This window comes from Protopterus annectens, chromosome 9.part0, assembly GCF_019279795.1.
Source record: "Protopterus annectens isolate FY-2018-M chromosome 9.part0, PAN1.0, whole genome shotgun sequence".
Taxonomy (NCBI): Eukaryota; Metazoa; Chordata; order Ceratodontiformes; family Protopteridae; genus Protopterus; species Protopterus annectens.
Genome location: NC_056743.1, coordinates 1,019,122,044 through 1,019,147,969, shown reverse-complemented (window position 1 = coordinate 1,019,147,969; position 25,926 = coordinate 1,019,122,044). Strand labels below are relative to the sequence as shown.

General features: G+C 42.9%; 1 protein-coding gene across 1 annotated transcript in view; it reads right to left on the bottom strand.

Annotated features, from left to right (window-relative positions):
* Positions 1 to 25,926, bottom strand: part of FMNL3 (formin like 3) — a 1,635,345-nt gene that overhangs the window by 262,801 nt on the left and 1,346,618 nt on the right. The window contains exon 20 of the mRNA XM_044082195.1: positions 21,211 to 21,340. Within this exon, the coding sequence (XP_043938130.1) occupies positions 21,211 to 21,340 (130 nt within the window). The remainder of the gene's footprint in view (positions 1 to 21,210; positions 21,341 to 25,926) is intronic.

The following is a 25,926-nucleotide window of genomic DNA, read 5'->3' as shown; positions in this document are numbered from 1 at the left end:
AGAGGAGAAGGAAACCACAGTCACTACAATTCCAGTCTCACATAGACTTACCACAACAGCAATCCAAACAAACACACAAAAACATACTCAGAGTCTCTAAATAAAGGTCTGCCTAAGCAGCAGACACCTCCAAAGCAGACACACAAGCAACCGCTACCCCAGAACAGAACGCGTGCAACACATAGCTCACAAAGCCAGTGTGCCGAACAGTCACAGCATGTAAGGCTAAACAACACACCTGCTACACTTGTGATGGGTGCCTCTATCGTCAGGTACACTGATGTCCCGCTCACCAGGCTGAACAAGAAGGTCACGGTGAGATGCCCATCAGGCGCTATGATCTGCCACATAACACAGGCACACAGGTCACTCCAAGGCATGTACAAATATGACAAAGTCAGTGTCCATGCCAGTGTGAATGACCTGAGATGTACCTCCCTGGACTACATGATAATGACAGAGGAGCTCTCTGAGCATGTGGCCCAGACTGGTATGACCCTGACCTTGAGTAGCATCTTACCCTCACCAAGAGTGATGCCACAATATGCAGACAAGATGATCAATTTAGACAATTGGCTTATGTTTCAGTGTCATTCATAGGGGATCCAATGCCTGTCAGCCTGGGATGACATGCTCGACAAGCCACACTGCTTTGCTAGGGACGGCTTGCATCTGTCACCCATGGGCTTTCGGATATTGGCAAAGGCTCTTGATACACCCATAGTGCCTTTTTTAGGCAAGGCTCAAAAGACAATACCACCTCCATAGGTATCACAAGGGATGGGAAACTAATAGTAATGCTACTCAACGCCAGCAGTGTAAACCTCAAGATGCATGCACTGGAAACTGTCCTTAGCATGGAGAACATCAATATCTGTGCAGTAACAGAATCCTGGTTCAAGGCCCCCAAAAGCACCCAGCACTGGCAGGTTATACCTCATACCATGCTTGTCGGCCACAAAACTTGCACTGAAACAGAACAATAGGGGGAGTATCAATATTCAAAGATACACACACCTCCAGGTTGGTGGCACAGCACAAAGCATCAGAGACTATCCATGTGCAACTAACAGTGGGTAAGACTGCCTTCCAGTTCATAGCCTGGCACACACCACACTCCCAAACCCAGGTAACCCACTTGGCCTACTTAAGAATACATGAATATCTGCAGGTGTTTCCAAACAACAATATATTGGGCAGCATTATTTACCCACACATAGACTGGGAGCATTACTGTAGCTCCAACACCCTAGGTGTAAAGTTCCTAGAATCCATACACTCAATTGCTATGGAACAACTTGTTACCATTCCCACAAGAGGGGAAAACATGCTGCACCTGTTCATCACCAACATGTGGACTATATGCTCCAGACCAGAAATGTATCCCTCGCTGGTAAGATGACACCATAGACTACTCTCACTGTATATTCGCATACCAAATGCAGCCCCTACACAGAAAACCACAGTCATAAAGTTGTGTAATGCAAATTACATGTATTCACATGAGGCAGGCTTCACACATGGGAACTATTTAAGGTCACAGGTACATATGTCTATGTGGCACACACATACCTCATGTGTGCATTGACATTACTGATATGATCTATGTCATACAATATTAAGAGCAACAGCCCACACACATGGACAAACTGCGTGACAAAAACACATGGCATTTGTAAGATTCAAACCCCTAACTATGTTATGACACTTGAGAGAGACGCATTAGCAGAGCATGCTATCCGCATTACTGGGACGTTTCCCTTCTCCTGCTGTACTTATAGGGTGCTGACATCATCAGTGTTTAGAAAGAGGAATGTGCATCATGCAGTGTGTTCTTCTAGTTGGCAAAAGGGACATTTCTGTCACACAGAATTGCACACACACTAACCCCCCTCACCCAAACACACACACACACACACACACACACACACACACACACAGAGCATTTGCAGGATTCAAACCCCTACCTAACTATGTTATGACACTTGAGAGAGACGCATTAGCAGAGCACGCTATTCGAATTACTGGTAGGTTTCCCTTCTCCTGCTGTACTTATAGGGTGCTGACATCATCAGTGTTTAGAAAGAGGAATGTGCATCATGCAGTGTGTTCTTCTAGTTGGCTAAAGGGACATTTCTTTCACACAGAATTGCACACACACTAACCCCCTCACCCAAACACACACACACACACTGAGCATTTGCAGGATTCAAACATGGATGTGACATTGCAAATTCAACCCCTGGGATCTCCACTGTGTCCCTACTTGACGGAGGCACAGCACACTAGCCTTAAATGGTGCCTTCTGTGACCTACTTTACAGAGGCACAGTAGCCTACTGTACTGGGGAGGCAGATGCCAAGCACACTCTGGCTAAGCTTGTATTTCCTAGGGCAAACAGCCTAGTATTGACCTCTACACCCATATGTTTAATTTTCAGATGCACAATATTTGTTGCTGATAAACTGTTTGCAGGTCTTTATTGCCATAGTTTTCCCTGTTTCTATGTACAACTTGTGTATCTGTGGAAGATGTTTGAATATGTGTGGGATCCACTATTTAACTTATGTCTCTGTAGTCATTTAACTGTGTGCACTGGACAGATTGCTGTATTGTGGTTGGTTCCTGGATTAACACATACAAATACCAGATATGTGTGGTCAACTGCTAAACTGAGACATGGCCTAAGTGTGTGAGCATGCCCAGTTCAGGCATTCCATGGCTTGTTGCCTGACATACGTCTCATTTATCAAAGTGGGCGAGCAACCCCAGTGTGTGCTTTCCATATGTTGAAATCTGCAGTCCACCACATTTGTGGTTGTGTGTGAACTTCAACAATATTTCACATTTATAGTTGTGTGTTGTGAGTCATGTTGTGTACATACTGCCCAACTGCTTTGTGTCTGAATCAGACAGGGATTATACTTTGCCTGCAGGGTTTCCATGGGATAGTTTGCATACAGTTGTCAACATCCTTTCATACTGACCAAACACTGTAATATCGTATAGTGTACTGGTTCAGTACTTTCACTGTGATGGGCAGTATCCTGGGTTTCAGTCCTATCACTGCTTTAAATATTCATAGTGAGCACACCAGACTGGTTAAGGGCCAGTTGTGCACATATGATCATGCTGCATTTTGTTCGGATATGGACTACTTAAACCAGGCTTGTCCAACATTGGTAGTGTATTCCACAACTTGGGTGGACATTGACAAACACTAGCGATGTGCCCTAGGCCATTTCTACTGCTAGTCAGAGAGTGTGTTTGTCCTTCAACACACATTGTAACTGGATTTTGACATGACATTTCAAGGTTAGTATACTATGCTTCTGTCTACCCGTGACATAACAGTGATACCCAGGGTAAACCTACCATCTCCCATCCACACATCAAGATTCCTGTTGAGGAGAGTCAATGAGGGACTCTCTGGCTAACCTGTACTGGGAGTTTACTCAAGAGTGGAGGGAGCTTCTGGGTTATGGATCAATCACTACAGCATGTCCTATGTATGTCAGTGCTGGGGTTCAGGTCTCTCATGTGCATAGCTCACTGGCATTCAGATTGTACAAGGTGCAGCATGTTCATTGATTCCAGCTTGGACATGGCTTTATACATCAGGCACAGATTGCCTCTGGGCAGGCAGTATGGCACTGTGTGGAGCTGCAGTTTGTTTAATCAGGCAACACATGGCATCTGTTCGAGCTCTTTGATCCTCCTGGTGAGGTACTTTTGGGGTCTTTCCAGTTGCTGGAGGGGTCTGCTGAGGTACGTCCCACAGGGGCCATTGTACTCAATTGTGAGGCTGATGAAGGATGACTGAAGAGGCACGATGACCTCCCCTGATCTAGATCTGACTACCTTCATGTTTAGGTGGGTATATGGTATGTTTCTGTAACCACTACAGCCACATGGTTGTCAAATGCAAGATATCTATCAAATTGTGTCCCCAGGTCTCTTATTACTTCTAAAGTACTTAATGGGTTAACACCTATATGGTAATTGGTGGGCACTTACTGTTTATCCACAGGGGATGACTATACACTTTTCTGCAATTAGCTTGATGACATGGCTCTGGCACCAGTTGTCTGTTTTTATTTGGCCCTTTTGTAGGATGCTTGTGTCAGCTGGAGGGTCAGATATGGTGCCCAGTTTGTAGTCCTCTGCAAACTTGTTCAGACACAATCCTTCCATGTTGGCCTGTACCTATGGGAAATATATACCAAACAAGGGAGGTCCCAGGACCGAGCCTTGTGGGATGCCAGTTGTAGCTGGTTTGTAGTCTGACATGGCTGCAGCATTTCTGACCATGAGTAGGGGTTGCTTGGGTGTCTGCTTTGGAGGCCTCTGTTGATTTGGTGTTTTTTTTAATTATAGGTTCATAGGTTCATAGGTTTATACTAGGCTATCTGCCCTAAGGCATTTATAAGCCTAGCCCAAATTTTTGTGGCTTACGCCACCCCTTATATGAAAAAATACTGTGCCCATTAGTTTGTTGTGCCTCTGTCCAGCAGTGGCACAGAGATGATTCCTGGGATAAACCTACGATCTCCCATCCACAGGTCAAGATTTCTCTTGAACAGAGCCAGCGAGGTGCTCTGCCTCACATGGACCGGGATTTTATTCCATAGCATAGGGAGTCTCTGAGTGATAAATCTATCCCTCCAGCACGTCCTATTTATATCCGTGCTAAGGTTTAATTTGCTTGCTCTAGTGGTTTTGGTGGATTTGGATTTTTTGAGGTGGAGCATGTCCATTAATTCCGGGTTGGACATGGCCTTGTATGTCAGGCACATATCACCTCTGAGCAGACGGTATGCAACTGAATAGAGCTGGAGTTTCTTCAATCTGGCAGCATATGACAGATTCTGGAGTCCCTTTATCCTTTTGGTGAGGAACTTTTGGGGTCTCTCCAATTGCTGCAGATGTCGGGTGCGATACATCCCGAATGGGGCATTGTACTCGATCATTGGTCTGATAAGTGAAGAGTACAGGGGAACAATGACCTCACTAGATCTGGATGTGAATCCCTTCATGATCAGGTGGGCAATGTAGAAGGTCTTTCTAACCACTTTAGCAATGTGAGTGTCAAAGAAAGGCCACTGTCAACCTGGGTCCCCAGGTCCCTGATAACCTCTTCTGTGCTTAGTGGATTGCCACCTATATGGTAGCTTGGGGTTACCTTGTTTTTCCCGAAGGGTATGACTATACATTTTTTGGCGTTTAACTTCAGGCCATGGCTCTGGCACCAGCTATCTGTTTCCGTGAGTCCCTTCTGAAGGATATCCGTGTCCGATGCACTTTCCACTATGGCCCAGTTTGCAGTCGTCTGCAAACTTTGTCAGCCAAAGTCCTCCCATGTTGGCCTGTACTTCTGAGAAGTAGATGCGAGCGATAGGGGCCAAGGACCGAGCCCTGTGGGACACCACTTGTGACCGGCTTGGAGTCTGACATAGCGCCAGCAACTCTAACCCTGTGGGTTCTGTCCTTAAGCCAGTTTGCAACCCATCTTGTGACATATGGGTTTACATTTAAGCTGGTAGTTTTTCTACAATACCCGAGTGGGTATTGTGTCAAGGCCTTTGCAAGGTCAAGGTAGGCTGTATGGACTGCCTTTCCTCATCAATGGCCTTGGTGACTGTTTCAAGAAGTCGACCAAGTTCAAAAGGCATGATCTGCCCTTGAAGCCAAACTGGGTCGGGTCCAATGTCTGCAAGTCCCCTATATCTTTGTTTATGAGCTCCATTATGATCCTCTCCATAGCTTTGCAGACTAGACTTGTTAAGCTTATGGGGGTAATTACCAGGGTCCGTAGAGGCACCGCCTTTGTGGAGTGGGACCACAGTTGCCGAACGCCACTCCTTGGGCACGTATCCTGTGGTAAGGCTGAGATTAAACAGCTGCCTTATGTGTGGGTTTAATTCCTCATTTAGCTCGTGTAGCACACAGCCGGGGACACCATGCGGTCCCATTGATGCTGTTTTTAGCTTTAGAGAGAGCAGCTTTCACCTGCGCATTTGAGATGTCTGGGAGGCTACACTCTGCTGGGATAGTTATCTCTCCTTTAGCGGGGGAGGGGGGTGAAGTTTGTACTGAACCTGTCTGCCAGTATGTTGGCAATGTCTGTGGGTTCAGTGATTTTTGTATCATTTTGGACTAATTCTGAGCATATCTGGGAGTTTCCACCCAGGTTCCTAACATAGCTGAAAAAGGCCTTATGATTGTCCTTTGAATCCATGGCAATTTTTCTCTCAAAATTGGCCTTAGTTGATTTTATGAGTGCTCGTATTTTTTTACTAATAATGATCAGGGGTGACTTCCCTTTTATGGATTTTGTTCTATCATGTAATAGCTTTCTCCTCTTATTGTAAAGTTTGTTAATGGCTGGGGTCCACCAGACTGGACGTTTGCCCTTTGTGGAAAGAGTCTTGGTTTTATTTGGGATTGCCTGATCCATGCAGTCCTGGAGGTGTTCATAGTTTTTTGTAGGGGCTTCCGCAGCTTGGGTTGTGGTTTCCACTGGCTCAGGGGCCTTGAAGGATACCACACCAGTCTTGAGTAGTGTGAAGTTTGCTTTAGAGAAGTTCTTCACCGTGGTCTTTTTTGTTTGGGGTGGGGGCGGGATGTGGATTTCCAGTGAGATTAGTTTATGATCAGATCTCACCAATGAGGGATATACTTCCGGTGTGGAGCATTTTGTCCCCATGTTTGTGATAATGAGATCTAGTATATTTTCTCCTCTCGTGGGAACAGTGACTAGCTGTTCCATGGCATTTGAATTTATGAACTCCAGGAACCGTTGGGCTAGAAAGTTAGGGCTTGAGTAATGTTCCCAGTCTATATTCGGTAGTTGAAGTCACCCAATATGATGGTGTTTGGAGATACATTTATACCCTCCAGTGTCTTCAGGAAGGCTGTGTGGGGTTCCTGAGTTTGAGAGGGTGGCCTGTAGCATGCTACAATTTGTAGAGCAGTTTTGCCTATGGTTAGTTGCACCTGGATGGTTTCGAAGCTTTGCGTTGCCACCAACCTGGAGGTGTGGGTATCCTTTATGAATATGGATACACCCCTCCTTTTGTGGTGTGGTCCGGGTTTTGGGACCGAACGCATGATATGAGGTAAAACCTAATAGTGCCGGGTGCTCTCAGGAGCCTTGAACCAGGTTTCAGTTACAGCACAGACATTGATGTTCTCCATACTTAGAAGGGCCTCGAGTGCGTGCATTTTGAGATTTAGACTTCTGGCATTGAGCAGCATTACCCTCAGTTTCTTCCCATTTTTGTTTTCTAGGGTGATAGGTTTAGAATTTGAGCCTTGCCTAAAAAGGCACTATGGGGTGGCAAGAGCCTTAGCCAATATCCGAATCCAGGGTGACAGGTGCAAGCCGTCCCTTGCGAAGCAGCGTGGCTTGTCAAGCATGTCATCCCAGGCAGACAGACACTGGATCCCCTTTGAATGACACCAGACATTAAGCCAATTGTTAAAGCTGATCATCGTGTCTCTATATTGTGGCATCATTCTTGATGAAGGAAGGATACTGCTCAGGGTCAGGGTCATACCTGCCTGGGCTACATAATCAGAGCTCCTCTATGTCTCTTTTCATGTAGTCCAGGGAGGTACGTCTCAGGTCGTTCACACCAGCATGGACAATGACTGTCATATTTGTACTTGCCATGGAGTGACCAGAGTGCTTGTGTTATGTGGCGGATTCTAGCGCCCGATAGGCAGCTTACTGTGACTGACCCTCTCCTTGTTCAGCCTGGTGAGTGGGACGTCAGTGTGTCTGACTATGGAGTCACCTATGACAAGTATGTTTGGTGGTGTATTTGGCCTTAAGGGCTGTGACTGCTTTGCACACTGCTTTTGTGGTTTATGTGTTGCTTGTGGGGTGTCTTGAGGTAGCAGTTGTTTGGGTGTCTGCTTTGGAGGCCTCTGCTGTTTAGGTAAATTTTTACTCAGAGCCTCCGAGTATGTCTTTGTGTGTTTATGTGTTTGATTCAGTGGTGTGGTAGCATTATGTGAGGCTGGTTTTGTGGTGTGTGTAGTTGCCTTCTCCTCCTGTCTTGTCTTGCCAGTCCTGAGTTGAGAGAGCTCAGCCTCCAGTTTGGCTAAATAGCTGCATCTCTCGCAAGTATTTGTGTTATGTGGGAGGAGGAGAGGGTTGTCTGTGTACATGAGGCAGTTATAACATTGCCTCAAAATTCCCAGATTCACCAGATGGACCGGAGAGGAGATTGACAACTGACCTTTGGACATGCTAGAATAATATTGGGAATTCCTTAATAATTGAAAACAAGGGCCAGTGGGGAGTGAGGGTGTAGTGCTTTTAATTTTTAGTGCTGACTTATATAATTGCTTTAGTGAGCAAGTGCCAGGTAACTTGAGTGCAATGTGTTACAAGTAACTAAATGCAAAAACGACAAACAGTAACTTTCTTTCAAGTGAAACAAGGAACTAGTACAGTAAGCAATGCAGATATCACTGGTGATCAACAGAAGCGCTGAGAAGCCGCGTATTAGGTGGAATTAGCTTCCAGGGAAATAACAAGCAAACAAACAACAAGCATATAAACAAAGCTAGATTCAGCAGGCCTGGATCTAGTCTATGCTAGAGCAAACAAGGTGTACCAATTTCAGTAAGATACAGTTCAAATATTCAGGCACTATAAATCTTTAACCAGAAATTCCCAGCTCAGAAGGGCAGAGTCCAGCCTCTTCTCCCACAAGAGTGCAGACCACCAACCTTCTTAATGTAAAATAACTGGCCTGAAGCCCAAGTGCCTAAACCAGAACTAATACCCTTGGACACTGGGCTCTCAATCAGCAGTTCCCAACTTAGAAGGATGAAAGCTACCTGTCCTGCCACCACAGTGCTTGCCACAAGCCTTCCTAATGTAAAACAACTGGTCTGAAGCCCAAGTGCTTAATCCAAAAGACTTAGAATGATAGCTACACTTTAATCAAGTTACAACCAAGCAGTAATAAATACAATTGAATACTTTAGAGAATGTCTGGATTAGTGCTCAAGTTACACAAACAAAGCTAGATCCAGCAGGCCCGAATCCAGTCTATGCCACAGCAAACAAGGTGCACCAACTTGTAAGAAGCAGTTCAGATATGCATGCACTATAAGCCTTTAACCAGAAATTCCCAGCTCAGAAGGGCAGAGTCCAGCCTCTCCTCCCACAAGAGTGCAGACCACAAACCCTCTTAATGTAAAATAACTGGCCTGAAAGCCCAAGTGCTTAAACCAGAATTAATACACTTTTAGAATAACAGACACTGAGCCCTCAATCAGCAGTTCCCAACCTAGAAGGATGTAAGCTACCTTTTCTGCCACAACAGTGCAGACCACAAACCCTCTCAGTGCAAAACAACTGGTCCGAAGCCCAAGTGTTTAAACCAAAAGGCTTAGAATGAGTTACACCAAGCAATAATAAATACAATTGAGTATTTTTAAGATGATGCAAAAGTAAAATGAAGTAGGTAGAAACACAAGTACAGTAAAAGCAGATATTTTTTTTTTTTTTAATCTGAACAAGTGCTGAGATCAAGAAACAGATTTGAGTGCTGAAACTAGAAAACTGGCTAGTTATAAGAAAAAAAAAAGCCAGAAGGCTTCCCTCAAACACAGAAGGGCCTGGGGGCTCAGAAGCCTACAAATAGTCTATACCACTTAACAGGAAAGGCAGGAAAATAAGCTTAATTTTTTTTTGTCTGTTTCCCAGATGCTCTCTTTGTACACAGTAGGAGTGCCTGAAATCAGAATATGATCTCACTGCACTCAGTTGAGTGAGCAAATGAGATGGGCCCAGAGGCAGGCTGAGGGGCGGGCAGTTTCAAGGCCACCAAGATTAACACCAAAACAAAAACAGGGAGGGTGGCTGGGAATAACTGAAGAGCAGAATAACTGCCACTTGAGTTAAATATTCCTTCAACACAGTTTAAATCAAATTAAATACTGTATTTTTTTTAAAAAAAGTGCAGATAAAGGTACTTAAATTCTCTTATATGTCCAGTTGAATATAACCAAGTTCTTAGCTGGCCAAAGCTGAGGTTTTTAAGCTAAGGTAATTAGAGCCTCCGGGAATGTTTGTGTGTGTTTATGTCTTTGGTTTGCAGTTGTGATAGCTCTATGTGAGTGGGTTTGTGGTGTGTGTGGTTACCTTCTCCTCCTGACTAGTTTAGACAGTACTGAGTTGAGAGAGCTCAGCCTCCAGTTTGGAGACGTGCTTGCATCTCTCGCATATATTTGTATTTCTTGGGGGGAGGAGGGGGTTGTCTGTGTACATGGGGCAGGTGTAACATTGCCCAAGATTCACAGATTCAACTTGTAGCTGGCCTTAGTGGATTTTATGACTGGCCATATTTTATTGCCATAATACTGATCAGAGATTACTTCCCTTTTTGGGTTTGCACTATCATGTGGTGACTTCCTCATTCTCTTGCATGGTTTGGTAATGGCTGTGGTTCACCATGCCAGATGCCTGTGTGTATGGTATTGGGCCTTGGTTTTATTTGGGATTGCATAATCCACGCATTCCTCACTGTGTTCATAGAATGCATTTATAAAGGGTTCTGAGGTGTGGCCCATATTTTCCACAGGCACAGGGCCTTTAATGGATTCCACATCAGTTTGGAGGAGTGCAACATTTCCTTTACACATGTTTTTCACTGTGGTTTTCTGGCCAGGGACTGTGGTCAGGATGTGAATATCCAGTGTGATTACTCTATGGTCTGATCTTACCAGTGAGGAATACACTTCTCATCTGGCCAGAGTACCCATGTTGCTGATTATCACATCCAGTATGCTTACCCCTCTTGTGGGAGTCCTATGTTGTTCCTGAGCATTTTGGTTTATGGATTCTAGGAACCTTTGGCCTAGGATGTTGGAGCTGGGATAATACTCCCAGTCTATGTTTGAGTATTTTCAGTCACCCGATATAATGTTGTTTGGAGAGCTTGATATTTCCATGTGTTCCAACGTAGGCCAAGTGCAGTTCCTGGTATTAGGAGGGTAGTCTGTAGCAGGCTACAAACTGGCAGGCAGTCTTAGCCACTGTTACTTGAGCATGGATAATCTATGCTGCGTCTTGTTGTGGTACCAACATGGGGGTGTGGTTATCCTTGACAATTATTGCTACTCACCCTCCTTTTGTAGTTTGTTCCATGTTTTGGGGCTGTAAAGCACGGTACGAGGTGTAACCTGGTAGTGTTAAGGGTGCTCTTGTGAGCCTTAACCCAGTTTTCTGTTACAGGACAGATATCAACATTCTCCATGCTGAGGGAAGTTTAGACTGCATGCATCTTGCGGTTTAGACATCTGGCATTGGGTAGCATTACATCTAGGTTCTTATCCCTTGTGATACCTATGGAGGTGGGTTTGTGTTTTGAGCCTTACCTATTCAAGGCACAGTGGGGGTGACAACAGCCTTTGCCAGTACCCTACAGGCCAGGACTGATAGGTGCATGCCATCCCTAACAGGTGGAGCATTGTGTCTTGCTCAGCATGTCATCCCAGGCTGGCACACATTGGATCCCCTTTGACTAACAGCAATACTTAAGCCAATTATTGTAATTAATCATCTCGTCTTCATCTTGTGGCATCATGCTTGGTGAGGGTAGGATGTTAGTCAGGGTCATCAAGTTTGCATATACTACATGGTGTTACATTGCTTAACACATGGCAATCATGCCTCAGGTGGTGCTGCAGGGCTGTCTATGTTGGATGCACATACTACACTCCCTGTACATGTTTGATAGCAGGTTGTGTCAACTTAGGCATCCCTTTTACTATATGTGTGAGTCAGAGAGAGGTATCATTTCCTGGGTTCCTACTGAGCCAGTGTATGTACTATGCGTTGCCGCTTTGCCAAGGCATACTGGACACGCCTCCTCCTGCCTACTGGGGCAGGCTCAGGTTGTTCCTCCTCCGAGCCACGCTCTGCCTGTGATTGGCTTGGCAATGGTGGGGGGCTGTTTGGCCCAGCCCTATGCTGGTCCTGCTGCAGCTGTTTTCGCAGAATATTATGTAGCATAGCACATACCATGACGATTTGGGTACATGTAGTTGGTGAGTACTGCAAGGCTCCACCAGATGTCTCCAGGCACCGGAATCGTGACTTGAGCAGCCCAAACACACGCTCAATTACATTTCTTGTTTGTGCGTGTGCCTCATTATGGTGTTCTTGTTCAGGTGTGTGTGCGTTTCTGATGGGTGTCATCAGCCACGGCTCCAGTGCATAGCCAGCATCCCCCACTAAGTGACTATGTGGGATGTCCCCATTGGCAAATGCCTGATACAGCTGCGTCAAATGCCAGATATGGGAATCATGGTAGCTTCCAGGGCAGCCAGCACACACATTCATTATTATGCCCTGGGCATCACACACGACCTGGCAGTTGATGGAGGGGAAGCCCTTGCGGTTAATGTAGACCCTACCCCGCTCACCGGCTGGTGCTTTGATGCATATATGCGTGCAGTCTATTGCACCCACTACCTCAGGGTATTCAGCTATTTGCTGGAAGAGACGCATATTGCTGGCCAATACCTCACGGGAATTGGGGAAATGTACATGATCACCGACATGTGCTGACATGGCATCCAGGAACTGGTGCAGTACCCTGGATGCTGATGCCTGTGATATTCCCATCATATCACCAGTTGGTCTCTGGAAGGTACTGTTGCTAGTAATTCTTAGGCCAACACATACCTTGGTTTCCACTGGGATGGGTTCCCCTCTGTTGGTTCTGTGTGAGGCGTGGCCTGCACAGCTCAACAATTTGCTACAGGAGGTCTCTGTCCACTCTATAGCGCTCCACTATCTCCAGCTCATGTAACCCCTGGTAGGTGACCCTGGGCCTGTACACTCTTCTCAGTCTCCTCATTGTGGGTTATCTGGCAGCATTTGCATAGTCACCACCCTCAGCAAGTTGCATATGTCTCCTTATAACAGCTATGGCAGCCCCTAGCATTTTTGGTCTGAGTGAAGCTTTTTCAGTTTTCACTTCTAACAGCTTACTCCTCTGCTGTGGTGTCTCGAGAGAAACAAACATTCTGCACTGTTGTTTGCAGAGTTTTAAGTGCTGGGCTGGGCTACTGTTCTGCCTGTGCAATTGCCTGCTTCTGATTGTTTTCACCTGCTAGCTCTGCCAGTAATTTCTGCTAGCTTCCTACTATTTCCCATGCTTCCTTTTTCCCTTCTGTTTCATCAGGGGGGAGCAATGCGCATACCAGCAAAAACATGCTCACAGTGGCTGACGCGCGCACACATGCTTAGACGGACTAGAATCTTCTTATTCGGGTTAAAACACGTGCACACCAGTGCAAACAAGCTTACAAGTGTTTAAACAGGCTCCTACATGCGTATTCTGCCTTAAACACGCGCACACACGCTTACACTCGCGCACTCTAGCTTACTCATACCTACCAACGCGCACACGCGTGCATGCATGCCCAGCAAGAAACTTTGGTGTTATCCATAGTGTACACCTTCCATTTCTTGGCTTTCCCATGCCTACTTGTTGACAATCCTCTTTCCATGATGTGTGACTGACAGCTTTCACATGCCACTGTGCTCCAATGAGCTGCATTCCTTTCATACATTCCCCCCTGTGATGTCACCTATCTCCTACTCTGTTACTCCCTCTTATCCTACTCCTACACTGCACGGAATGTGCTCATTTTCTATGTAACAGTGCGATTCACTATCCTACCACTCATTTACATAGGATTGCCTACTAATGCTTAGTTACATGTCGTACACTCCGCTTCCCCCTTAGCAACCCCTACACTGTGGCCATGTTGTTTTACCCTGCTATTCCCTTCCATTGTAAACTCATGCTTTGCATAAACCCACATTTGTGGGTTTAATATTTTTATTTTTTTGTTTTTATATAGTGCAGCCCGTTTGCGCTACGCTGCGCTACGTTTAAACAAAAATATTTTTATTGCATGTTTGCATCAGGGTACGTTGCCAGTGGCCACATATTTGGCCATTGGCATGCTGCCTGGGACATTTGCAACCTTTATTTGGAGCTGACAAGGCTCCATTGTGTTATTTGCAGAACGGTACTCAGTTATCAACTGAGTACATTTCTGCAGATAACACGGCTCTTACATGGGCAGGTTTCTGCTTCCTGGATCGCAAAATTACCTCATTTACATGCCTTTCGGCTGCCAGTGAGGTAATTAGCATATCCACGCCCTGCCCGTGTAAGAGCCGTTTTAGCTGCTCTCTTACACACACATTCAGGCTGCTCCTGGATCACGATGGCTGCATGGAGTTTTACACTACTCTTAGACTCCATGCAAGCCATCGTGAATCCTGCCCATTGTCTCTTTACCTCTTAAGCTACTTGACTGCCCTTTCATCATCACCCCCTTCCATTTTGATTTAGAAGCCATAACACAATTTTTTTTAATCCATACACCTAAATACATCATCATATATGGGTACTGCTGATTCAGTTCATGTGTGGGTACACAGTTTACCACTAAAGCCTTTATTTTGTCTTTGTTAATTTTATATCCAGAAAAGACCTGAAAGTGTCTCATATTTCACAACACTGAAAAATCCTTTTCTGGATTTAGCAAATACAAAATAATGTAATCTGCCAATAACGCTAACTTGAATTTGAAAGTCCCTTATTTATACCCTGAACTGGTTTCTCTGTTCAAATACAGGTCATCAGAAAACTGCCCCACCTTAATTATTGCCTCCAACCCTTCACCTATCCTCCCTATTCACGTTATTATTGTATCAGGGAACAGAAATGCTACCATTAACTTACTTACAGAATCCCAGTTGACTGTCAAATGCTCTCTCTGTATCCAGGCCCACCAATAACAGCAGTGTCTTCTTACATTTTGATTTCTCTAGATCATCACCGGTTTACTAATGTTTCCAAAGGTTTGTCTCCCTTCCACAAAACCACACTGATCCACGTCTATCAATTCTGACAAAACCTATGCCACTCTCTTTGCTAGTATAGAGAGACACTTTACAATTATGATTCAAAATGGAAGCTGGGTCTGAAGGGTCTTTACTCTCTTTGGTTAATATAGCCACCACAGCTTTCTTCCAAGATGCTTGGATCTTCCCCACCTTTTAAAATACTGTTAAACAAAAATTTCTAGAAGTTTATCTCTTTCTTTTATCCACTTCTAAACAGCAACAGGAATACCATCTGTTCCTGGAGACTTCTATGCTGATAACACATCACCATTTTTTTTATCTCATCTCTTCCTATCTTGGCTATTAACTGTTGAGCATCATCTTCCTCTAACCTTGGCATATTAAGTCTTCCATGAATACTTCCATTTGTGTTTTCTTGATTTCCACATTCCTCTGCTTTAAACAAACTTTCATAACATTTCCGAAATACCTCTAATGCATCTGCAAGACTGTTGGTTGTTTTTCTTATCACAGGCTCTACAAGTTTGGTGATAGCTCTTTCTACTTTCTGTTGCCTAAGTCCTTGTACTAAAAGTTTTTGTGATTTGGAGTTACCATCAAAAATAGTTGCCTAATAGAAAAATAGTTGCCTAATAGAAAAACTTTCTCAATTTATGCAAATTATCTAAATACTCCCCTATTTTCTGCTCAGCACTCTGCAGTTGCTCCTCTCCTTATCCTGTGAGGTTTATTCTACAGTACTTTTAACCTTTGCCAATCTCTTTAAATAATTCCTATTACTTTGTTTCCCTCCCTCTTTCTCTTATTTCTACATTGCTTTTAAACTCCATTTTCATTTTATCCCACTCGCTAGCTATCCCTGCTGAAGAAATGTCTATCTTCCATAATAACTCTCAAATCATTTCTACTACCCATTCATTAAATTCCTCTCTTTTTAACAGGTAAGTAGGAAAGCACCAGTGTCTGCATTTTTCTTCATTACCTCATTTCTCTATATTGGTTATTAATGGTATATGATCTGAAAGAGGTTTTGGATGAATATCAAAGCCTTCAGTTAAATACACATGGGCTTGAGAGAGATAATTTCTATCCAGCCTAGCCCAGTTACTGTACCTTGAGAAAAAAATGTAAATTCTGTTAGAGTTCCTACTAATGAATTCACATCTTCCATACAAATATTCTCATATATTTCTTCAGAAATGTACAGTATTTTACTATAATTTCCTTTTTAGGTCCACAACACATATGCAGTACTGCAAACCAAGTTCTAGTCCCCACCCTCAATTAATTTTAACTTGCCTTTCTCCAGCCTCTCTCATCCTGTCACAGTGAAAAGCCCGAATAACAACAAAGAAAAATGTCCTTCTTGCTTTAGTATCTAACATACTCACAGATGTGTGTGTGTGTGTGTGTGTGTATATATATATATATATATATATATATATATATATATATATATATATTTGGTCAGCACACACGTGTTCCGATTTGTAGTAAATTGTATCGGTGGTTGAATTATTTTATAACTGAACTGCATTAGTTTGACTGTAATAATAATTTCTGGAGTTATACACTTTCTTTGCAGTTGTGCAACTGAGGAGTTTGGGGAGGGCACAAATACGTCCAGGTAAAAGCAAAGTTTCTGATTCTTTTAGCTGATAGTAAAATAAACATTTGTTTCACTTGCAAATCACCATATTTACTTGTTTTTTTGTTACAATGAAATACATCGCCAGTGAAGTTTAACAACGTATTTCATGGCTATGCAAAGGAATACAACCATACAGCTATACATATAGCAGTAACTGATAAAGACTCCTCCACCTCAAGTTTAAAATGCCTATCTGTTCCTTATACAAAACTGTTTTACAGTGTAAAATTGTAACTTATGTCACAATATTTTCATACAAATGTTAACAAAAACTTTTACTTCTGTTTCTTAAGTGTCCTTCAAATATTAATGGCAGAATGAGATATATGTTTTACAGATCACCCAACAGTTTAACAGTCAACAAAATTCTCATCTTTCTTGGCCAAGTCCTCTTGCAAAGCCCCTTTTCAAATGTCCATTTATTCTCTAACTTCCCAGTGTTGCTGCCCTTCTTGCTGGTCATCTCTGTCTCCTAACATCAGTATCTTGTTAAAATCCAAAGTGCTCTTTATTCTTCTAGTCAGCCAGCCTCTGCTTTTTTATCTGTCACAATAAAACAATGGAAAACAAAATTAACTCGCAAAGTCTCTGTATGGGCTTTTTTACTGACAAAAAAGAGAAGCAGATTCTCCTACTAGCTAGCTTATGTCTGTTGCCTAAATTATTTCCTCTTTAGCCTGTCCTGTATTCAAAAACATCTTGATCCTCCACAAAAAAAAAAAGAAAGAAATTCTGAAGACAGTTGGATACAGTAGCTTGCATCTCACTTACACCTGCCTCTTCACAATTCCTAGTGGCTGCATCAAAGTTGCTTCTTCTCTGCCTTGTGTACAGTGAGCAATCATTTTCTACAAACACACTGTTCTCTCCAAATATACTGCGGTGGTGGTGCTGCGGTAGAGTTGTCGCGTCACAGTAAGACGTCCTGTTCGATTCTCAGCTAGACCGTCATCTGTGTAGAGACCTGCGTTAATAAGCGTACCTTCGTTGAAGGTTGTGCGTCAGGGCCGGCAACTCAGTATGTAAAAATCTACTGCCAATCATTAGCGGACCGAAAGAGACAACAACTCTGTTCAATCCAAGTTTTAACACTTCTCCTTTCTGCCACAATTTTGTTAATAGGAACTCTTTCTGCTGGCACCATTGCATTTTTACTTATTCAAGTCTTGACTGCTTTCTTCATGGGCAAGTTATGAGTATACATGCAATGTTCCCTTACAATTAGCAAATCTTGCTGGGAACACCAGTCCAGTTCCTGTTTGTACTTTCATAAAATTAATATATTCTGTTACATCCAGTTTTTTGGTATAGTAGAAAAAAAATTTTTTTCTATGTGTGCTCAATCTAAGTCTACTGTTTTTTCGAAACAACTCTTCTTGAAAAGCCTCATGCTCAATTTACTCTCCTTCATTTCAACCTCTGAAATTTGCAGTTTTACCGGCTCATCTAACAGCTCATTAAAGCTTCCATTTTTTCCAGCCTTAAGCTATTTGATGGCATATATTCCCTCACAGTTTCACTTATTTTTAAGCTTCTCTGGGAGCATTTGATGTATTTTTCCTCTAAACGACTGGATACCATCTCCCGTACTGAATCTGAAATTTGAACTACTTTTTACTGAATAGCTGTAAGATTTTTCCCATCCAGAGTTTTCCCTTCTCTTTTTCTAGTTACTTTCTCTAAATTTCTTATTTGCTGACATCCAGGCAGTTTAATTACAAGCTAGAAATGAATTCTATCAGAATCGATTGGACTGAACTTTTATTTTCACAACTGCAGTTTTCATACTGGGAGAGCTCTAACAAATAAAACCAACAAAGATGGCAGTGTACACAACACAAACACTAAAAACCAAAGTTAGTGTGCACCAGAAATGTCATATCCAGGACAGAAACCAATCCAGAAGAGTAGCAATCCACTATATGTGGTATATGTTGTTAGTGTGCTTATATTTACTTTTGCACTGATTCAACATTGGGTAACATGTTTAAAACCAAACTTACTTTACAATCTGTCAACTGCAATACAGGGCTTGGTATACATTTCTGAATGTAACAAATGCCTGCATTTTATGTGGGATAGACTGAAAGGTTTTTGAAAAAAATAATTTACGAACACTATTATGATATAAAGAAGAGCAATTCTAAGAATGCCTTCTGTAGACATTCTTGTGTATGCCCCAATTTTCAGAAGTTTGAGTTTGAATACAAGATGCCCAAGGCTAAATGATAATGTTAGCATTGCCTCTGTCTTGAAATTGTGTTCAGTATATATTGAGATTTTCATTGAAGGAATTTTTTAGGTGACTACTTCATATTTAAACATTAAGCTGTATTATTTACTATCACTTTTATAACCATATTTTGGCTTAAACTATTTAGGTTTGAGTACATTTTTCATGGATCTTATATGAACTTTCAAGCAACTTCACATTCATGACTTTTTTACTTGGCCCTGGTAGATTTTTAGGTTAATTGTTACTTATTACTACAACTGAATGTATGTAATCATGTGACTTAACCCAATCTACTAATTAGCTATTTAAATGCATTAGGCTTTCTTGCTCCGTTTGGTTCTGAAGTCTATGGTGGGGTGAAACTGCCTCACAACAGTTTGGTGTTAAGCCATTTTTTTTTTACATGTATTTCTACTTTTTGGAGCATTTTTATTACTTGCTTTTAATAAATGCTGCTTCGTTTTGATTTTTTGTTGGATTACTACTATTATGGATTTGTTTCTCTCCTGGATCTGACATTTCTGGCACACACTGACTTTAGAGCTGTAATAAATCCAGTGATCAGTGGGACAGCCATCTTGATAGTCCTCAATGTCAGGATCCCAAGAGGTGCAACAGCAACCAGATCAAAAGTAAAGTGGGTGAATTCTTCCAGAGCAAAGATCAAATTGCATGGTAATGTCACCACTTTCCTGGGGGAGGGGGGCAGGGGCTTAGTTGCAAAACTTCCTTAGGACTATTTAACTGATAGTACTGAGACTAAAAGGAGGGGTCCACTGGGAGGCAGTCTGAAGTAGTCGGAGCAGACGAGACCAAGGTATGACCCAGAACAGAGGATGGCCATGCCATCGGATCTGGCATCAATGGTTTGAACACAGCAGGGCATGAGGACCTTGGATCCAAAGGGGCTGAGGGAAGAAACCAGGGTATTGGAGCCAAGATTCTGGGAAAAGGTACTGAACTCAAAGAGATCAGAACTAATTGAATCTGGGTCTGCAAAAAGGATGTCACTAGTTGCTCCAAGTCAGAAGTTTTGAAACTGCCCACTGACCTCAACTGAGTGGATGAAGCCACTTCCTGGGGCTTGGAGAGTTGCCTGGAGGATGAGAAAACAGTCTGTTGGATCAGATCCTGGGAGACATAGAGCCAGTGTGGGGAAGACGAGAACTCCACTGACATCACTGGTGGAGTAGATGGGGAAAAGGGAGAAGCTACCCTATACAATGGAGCCCCTTTAACCAAAAAAGTACTGGGAATGCTAAGCGCCAGAGATGGAGCCTTGCTTGTAGTTGGCACAGAGGGTGATCGGCTCCAAGGGGTTGGGGTAGATGCAGATGCCGAGGTGGCTATGGCACCCAAAGACCATGGGACCTTTGGTCCAGGAGCTGAAAGAGGAGGACTTCTTAAGATCCTCTTGGAGGTCTTGGAGTCTTTAGAACAGTGCTTACCGGACTCAACTCCAGGATCTAAAGAAGCAGAGGAGGAGAAACTACCTGGAAGAAGGCCTTTAAGGGCCAACTTCTCCTGCTGTCTGTTGACTGCCATGGACCCAAACCCCTCATAGACGGAACATGCAGAGTCCAGACAGGCAAGCCTCCAAACAATAAACACTTGTGTTGTGCACCGTGACAGGGCAGCTTGTGCCCAGAGGCAACACATTTTTTAAAGCCCTTATCTATGATAGGCCAAACTAACACACTGCACAAAAAACACTTATTCTAAATAAACAGCGAATCAAACCACATTCCTTATGACAGTAGATACCACTGCTAAATAGACAGACACTAGCCATCAATAAATAAAAAGAATATCACAGCCAACATGAAAAGGTCTGGAAGGCCTGACACTACTCTACACAAACACTAGAAAATGAAGCCTAACCTAACTACCTATGGTAAACCTATTCTAAATGCAATGATTTTAACAAGAATAAGGGAGGGAGAAAAAAAAAAGATGAAAGAGCTACCGCAAAAAGCTATTTGAAAAGGATAATCTATCATGGAGCTGGATTGAACTGTTGACAGGAACGGTGGCAAACCAGATCTGAGAGGTCGGCTGAAAAGCAGGGGATTGTCGGTAAGGGAGGCAGAGCCCAGCGAATTGAAGTTTGAAGAATTTGGCTGGTGTCATGTCAGAGTCCGATCTGATAACCCACGGGTTGAAACCAGATGGAGAAGACAACACTGGATCCATAAGTTGCTCAACTGTTCCATCTGTTATGGAACTTTAATATTCCAATCAGCTTTACAAACATCTTCTACCCTACATAAGTAGTCATTGGAGACTAAATATCACACATTATGATAAATTCAGTATTTATTTATATTCACCAAAATCCTTAGTGAAGAAGGTGACAATTTCTGCCTTAAACACACACGCACTTTTTCAGAGACATAGTAAGCTTACCTGCTGCAGCCTTCTCAATGTAGTGCAACTCATTCCAGAAAGTCGATATATCTGGGTACTTCTCCTTAACAATAATTGCTATGTAGTGCAAAAGTGTCATTTTCCTGTCTGTCGACTTCGTGTCTGAAAGCTGTAATAAGAAAAATATTTTCAGAGTCTGTAGACAAAAACTACTCTACACATGTACTTGCTTCTCTAAAAGTATAAAAATATGGATGAGTAACTATCTAAAATGCAAGACTCATCTATGATACCAGCATCTTGGCTTTACAGAAACAGCAGAGGCAACTACCAAAAAGGCCGGTCTGGCTAAAGACAGAATGATTTTTTTATAAATGATCCTTGGTGAATGGGAGGGCTTGGTCTGGTACAAAATATTTTCTGACAGAGGAAGGGAGTCTTAAGCATTATGGGGCACTTACTTAATGGGATATTACAAACAGATGATGTGATTAACACTGCATCTACACTATGCAACCTGACCCAAAAGGAAGACATAGCCCTGAAAAATGAGCCAGATCTTTCTTCACTCATTCCACCCACAACTAAGAAATAGCAGCCCAAAGTGGTAAGGGATGATGATGAAATGGGAGGGGAGACTCGAGAAATAAGGACAGACTGGGATTTTGGATGCGGATCCTTAAGGAGAACAATAACCATACAGGATATTCTATTCACTAAGCAGCAGAAAGTATTCTAATAAATAAGACAACACGGGAATGGAGAAAGGAGATTCTGACAATAGGAATGACTGCAATTAGAGGTACAAAGAATAGGCAAGAGAGGGCTGGAATTTACTGGAGAAAAGTGGCAAATGAACCAAGGTACTGGGAGCAGATAAAGAGGGAAAGGTAACAAAATAGGAAGAGGTCAAAAATTCATTTAGACTACAGGCTAGAGACTGCCTTCTCTATCAAGGATTTGATATCAGAGTATAGGCAAACAGAAAGGAATAGGGAGATCCTAAGTGAAAAATTAGCACTGGTAGTTTTTAGTAGAATCCAGAACAGAAGCTATTAAAAAGGGGATAATTAGTAAGGCATATAAAATATTGCACAATAACTACAGTAATCAATCAGAGGAGGTAAAAAAAAAAGTATTGGGAAGAGAGACTGGATAAGTAACTCACAAAGAAACAATAGGAGGATATAAATATGGTTCCCATATGCAACAAAGTGTAGAACATTTAGCATCTTTGTTTTGAAGAGTTTGCATAGGTATTTTTATACTCCAAGCAGACTCCAAAGAATTTTTCCTCGGGTAGATTGCAAACTTTGGAGGTGTGATGGGGAAGAAAGAGTAATTGGGAATATATTTTTTGGTGTGTAATAAACTGGCACACTTTAAAAATTCCCTGCAGGGGGAAAAAAGAAAAGTTATGTACTCACCATAATGTTCCATCTGTGTTGTCAATTTTCATTCTTTCTCAACTGTTGGGTTTGGATCCAACGCTCTGATCTGACTCAGCCACTTTTTCCTAGCTTGTAGAATACTGAAACTCTTGAGCTCCTCCCTTACCCATACTGCCCTGGTCCCCTAACATACCTCAGAGATCTTATTTGATGCCTCTTAAGCCTGTATGCATCAGGAAAGATGAAACAGCAGCATTTGGAACTCAAATAAAGGAACTTTGGTTCCTTCAACATCTTTCAATCCTTCCAAAAGCCAATATAGAGGGAGGTTGGAGGGAGGTTGAGGAAAAATGAAAATGGACAATGCAGATGGAATGTTATGGTCAGCATATACCTTTTTTATCTGCTGTTGTCATTTTCATTCATTCAGCTGTTGGGACAGTCCCCAGCTATCTACATCCTGGGAGGACTCTAAGGAAGGATATTCCTGAGCACTGCTGAACCAAATATGTTGCACTTGCCATAGAAACCAGATCCAATTTGTAATGAGCAATAAAGGTATGAGGATTACCCGATGTTGTGGCTGCACAAATAACACCCAATGAAGATCTAGATAAAAAAGCTGATGAGATTGCCAAAGACCTGGTGGGATGAGCTTTTGGTGGTTTTGGTAAAGACAAACCCATTTTTTTGTAAACAAATGCAAAGCAATCAGTTAGCCAAAGTCACTTTAGAGACCGATTTGCCCAATTTCAATTCTGAAAAAGAAAATTTCTGATTTCCTCAAATTTATTTTATATAGATAAAACCATAACTGTCTGTAAACATCGAAAAAGTGCAACATTTACACCCTTTTATTTGAGAAATTTGGAAAGAAAACTGGAAGGTTGATAACCTGGTTAATGTTAGATTCTGACGACACCTTAGCAAAAAAAAAAAAAAAGAGGGGTTGGTTCGTAAGGATTCCCTATCCTTATGAAAAATCAAATAAGGAGGCTTGGAAGATAGGGCCTGTAGTTCAGAAACATTTCTAGCAGAGGTAATGGCCACCAAAAATACATTTTCCAGGTGAACAATTCTAGTTCACACTTAGCTGATGGCTCAAAATGGAGGTTGTATCAAAGACTGTAAAACAATGTTTAAAATCCAACGGAGACGTGGGATCTTTTAATGGGGGTCTAAGAAGAAAAGTTCCCCTTAAAGGCTTTACAAAATTTGGAAGAAGCTAAAGATGAATTATTTACTCCTATATGAAAATTGGAGATGGCAGCTAGTTTGTACCTTAATAGAAGAGCTAGTACCTTCACTGAAAATTGCAGCTACAAATTCAAGAACTTTAGGAACCAGTGCTGAAAAAGGATGGTCTTTTTTTTTTGATATGCAAAAAAAATCTTTTCCATTTACAGAATCATAGGAAGTTACTAGGTTATTGTCCCTGAGGCCCTTACAAGCCCCAGCCAAAAATTTTGCCCATGTTCGAACAAGTCGGCACCTGATACCACTGTCCAGCAGGGACATAGGTGGAATCCCAAGTCTGTTCCCCATCCAGGTTACACTTAAAAAGGGTTAACGAGGTACTCTGCTTGATGTTTTGAGGGAGTCTATTCCGCAAAAGGGGAAGTCTCTGGGACACAAATTTGTCCCAACAGTCCTGTTAATGTCACAGACCAGGTTGAGGTCACACATGCAGGCTACTCAAGTGGAGCTTGACTTGCGGATATGCAGCAGTCCCATCAAGGTGGGTTCTGAGATTGCTTTCTATGACAGAGTTCACCTCTGAGGAGTCTGCAGGAGACTCAGTAGAGTGACAGGGCCTTTAGCCCATCTGTGTAGAGTAGATGTTTGAGGCCCTGGATTCTCCTGGTGAGGAACTTCTGTGGTCTCACCAGCTGCTGCATGTGCTTTGTGAGGTACATGCCGAAAGGGGCACTGTACTCAATAATGCGTCTTATAAGGGAAGAATACAGGGATGTTATGACCACCTTGTCCCTGGATGAGATACTCTTACTAATGAGGTGGGCCATGTAGAAAGATTTTTATACAATGGAGGCAATACGGTGGTCAAAAGTCAGTTTGCTATCAACTTGGGTGCCCAAGTCCCTCACGACTGATTGTGTGCTTAGGACCTTATTATTAATGTGATAATCTGAGGGGACGTCACTCTCCCCAAAGGGGATAATGATGCATTTTTTTGGCATTCATTTTAAGGCCATGACTCTGGCACCAGTCATTTGTTTCGGTGAGATCCTCTTGGAGGATGTCCACATCACTAAGGGAATTGATGACAGCACCTAGCTTGCAGTTATCTAGAAACTTGGTCAGCCATAGCCCACTGGTTTTGGCCTGCACCTCAGAAAGGTATACCCCAAACAGAGGCCCCCAAGACCAATCCCTGTACAGTTTTACAGTGGAAGCTTTGTGGGAAAATATCCTCTGTGACAGACTTTTGTGGAGAATCTAATTGCCTCCCTTTGCATTTTTCCTCCTAGTGACTTCTTCAGTGTGATGCATCAGAGAAATATCTGAATAAATTAATATACCCTTCTGGGTATCCTGGTGACGTATCTGGGCTGGCTGCCTCACTGCACAGGTAGTTGAGGCTCTAGGGACAGAGATTAACTGAGTTGGGAAGTTGGAGCTGAGGAAGGGGGGGGGGGGGGGGGGGAGTCCAGGTTCTAGGAACAGAAAAAGCTCTCTCCACTACCTCAAATGCAGCTTGCCTTGGAAAGAAGGAAACTGATGGCTCTGAGAAAACATGCTTCCAGATCATAAGTTCCCTACACCCATAGACAGACTACTTGAGGAGGGGAGTCAGAGCTGAGCTATCTAATGCCGAAGCTCTGAGGAGGTAGATGGCTCCAACACCTCAGATCCGGTGCTGCCATTATGGCTTAACAAGAGTCATCCGGAACTGAAGAGCTTGGTGCAGATCCACTCAGAGAAGCCAGCAGAGTCAATGATACCATGATCTTCAGATCTGATGCAGACAGCTCTGGAATCTTTGGGTACGGCTGCTCTGAAAGCAATGTTCGGATCAGAGAAGGAACCAGTAGTGGTGGGGTAGTACTAACAAAGGTCTCCGGGACCCAATGGGGTCAGAGCCAAAAGAACTTCCATTTGAAAAAAATTACCACCGTAACCACTATAAAATAAATGCAATCTGAAGAATCCTCAAAATGGAGAACATTCACATTTGTGCTGTAATAGAGACCTGGTTTCAAGTGAAAGAAAGCACCACTGCGCTACCAGTCTATAACTCATTCCACACCTTTTGGCCCTGAAACATGGATCGAAGCTCCAAAGGTGGTGGTGTCTCCATATTCATAAAGGATGTGCACACCTCCAGACTAGTAGCTCAGCATGA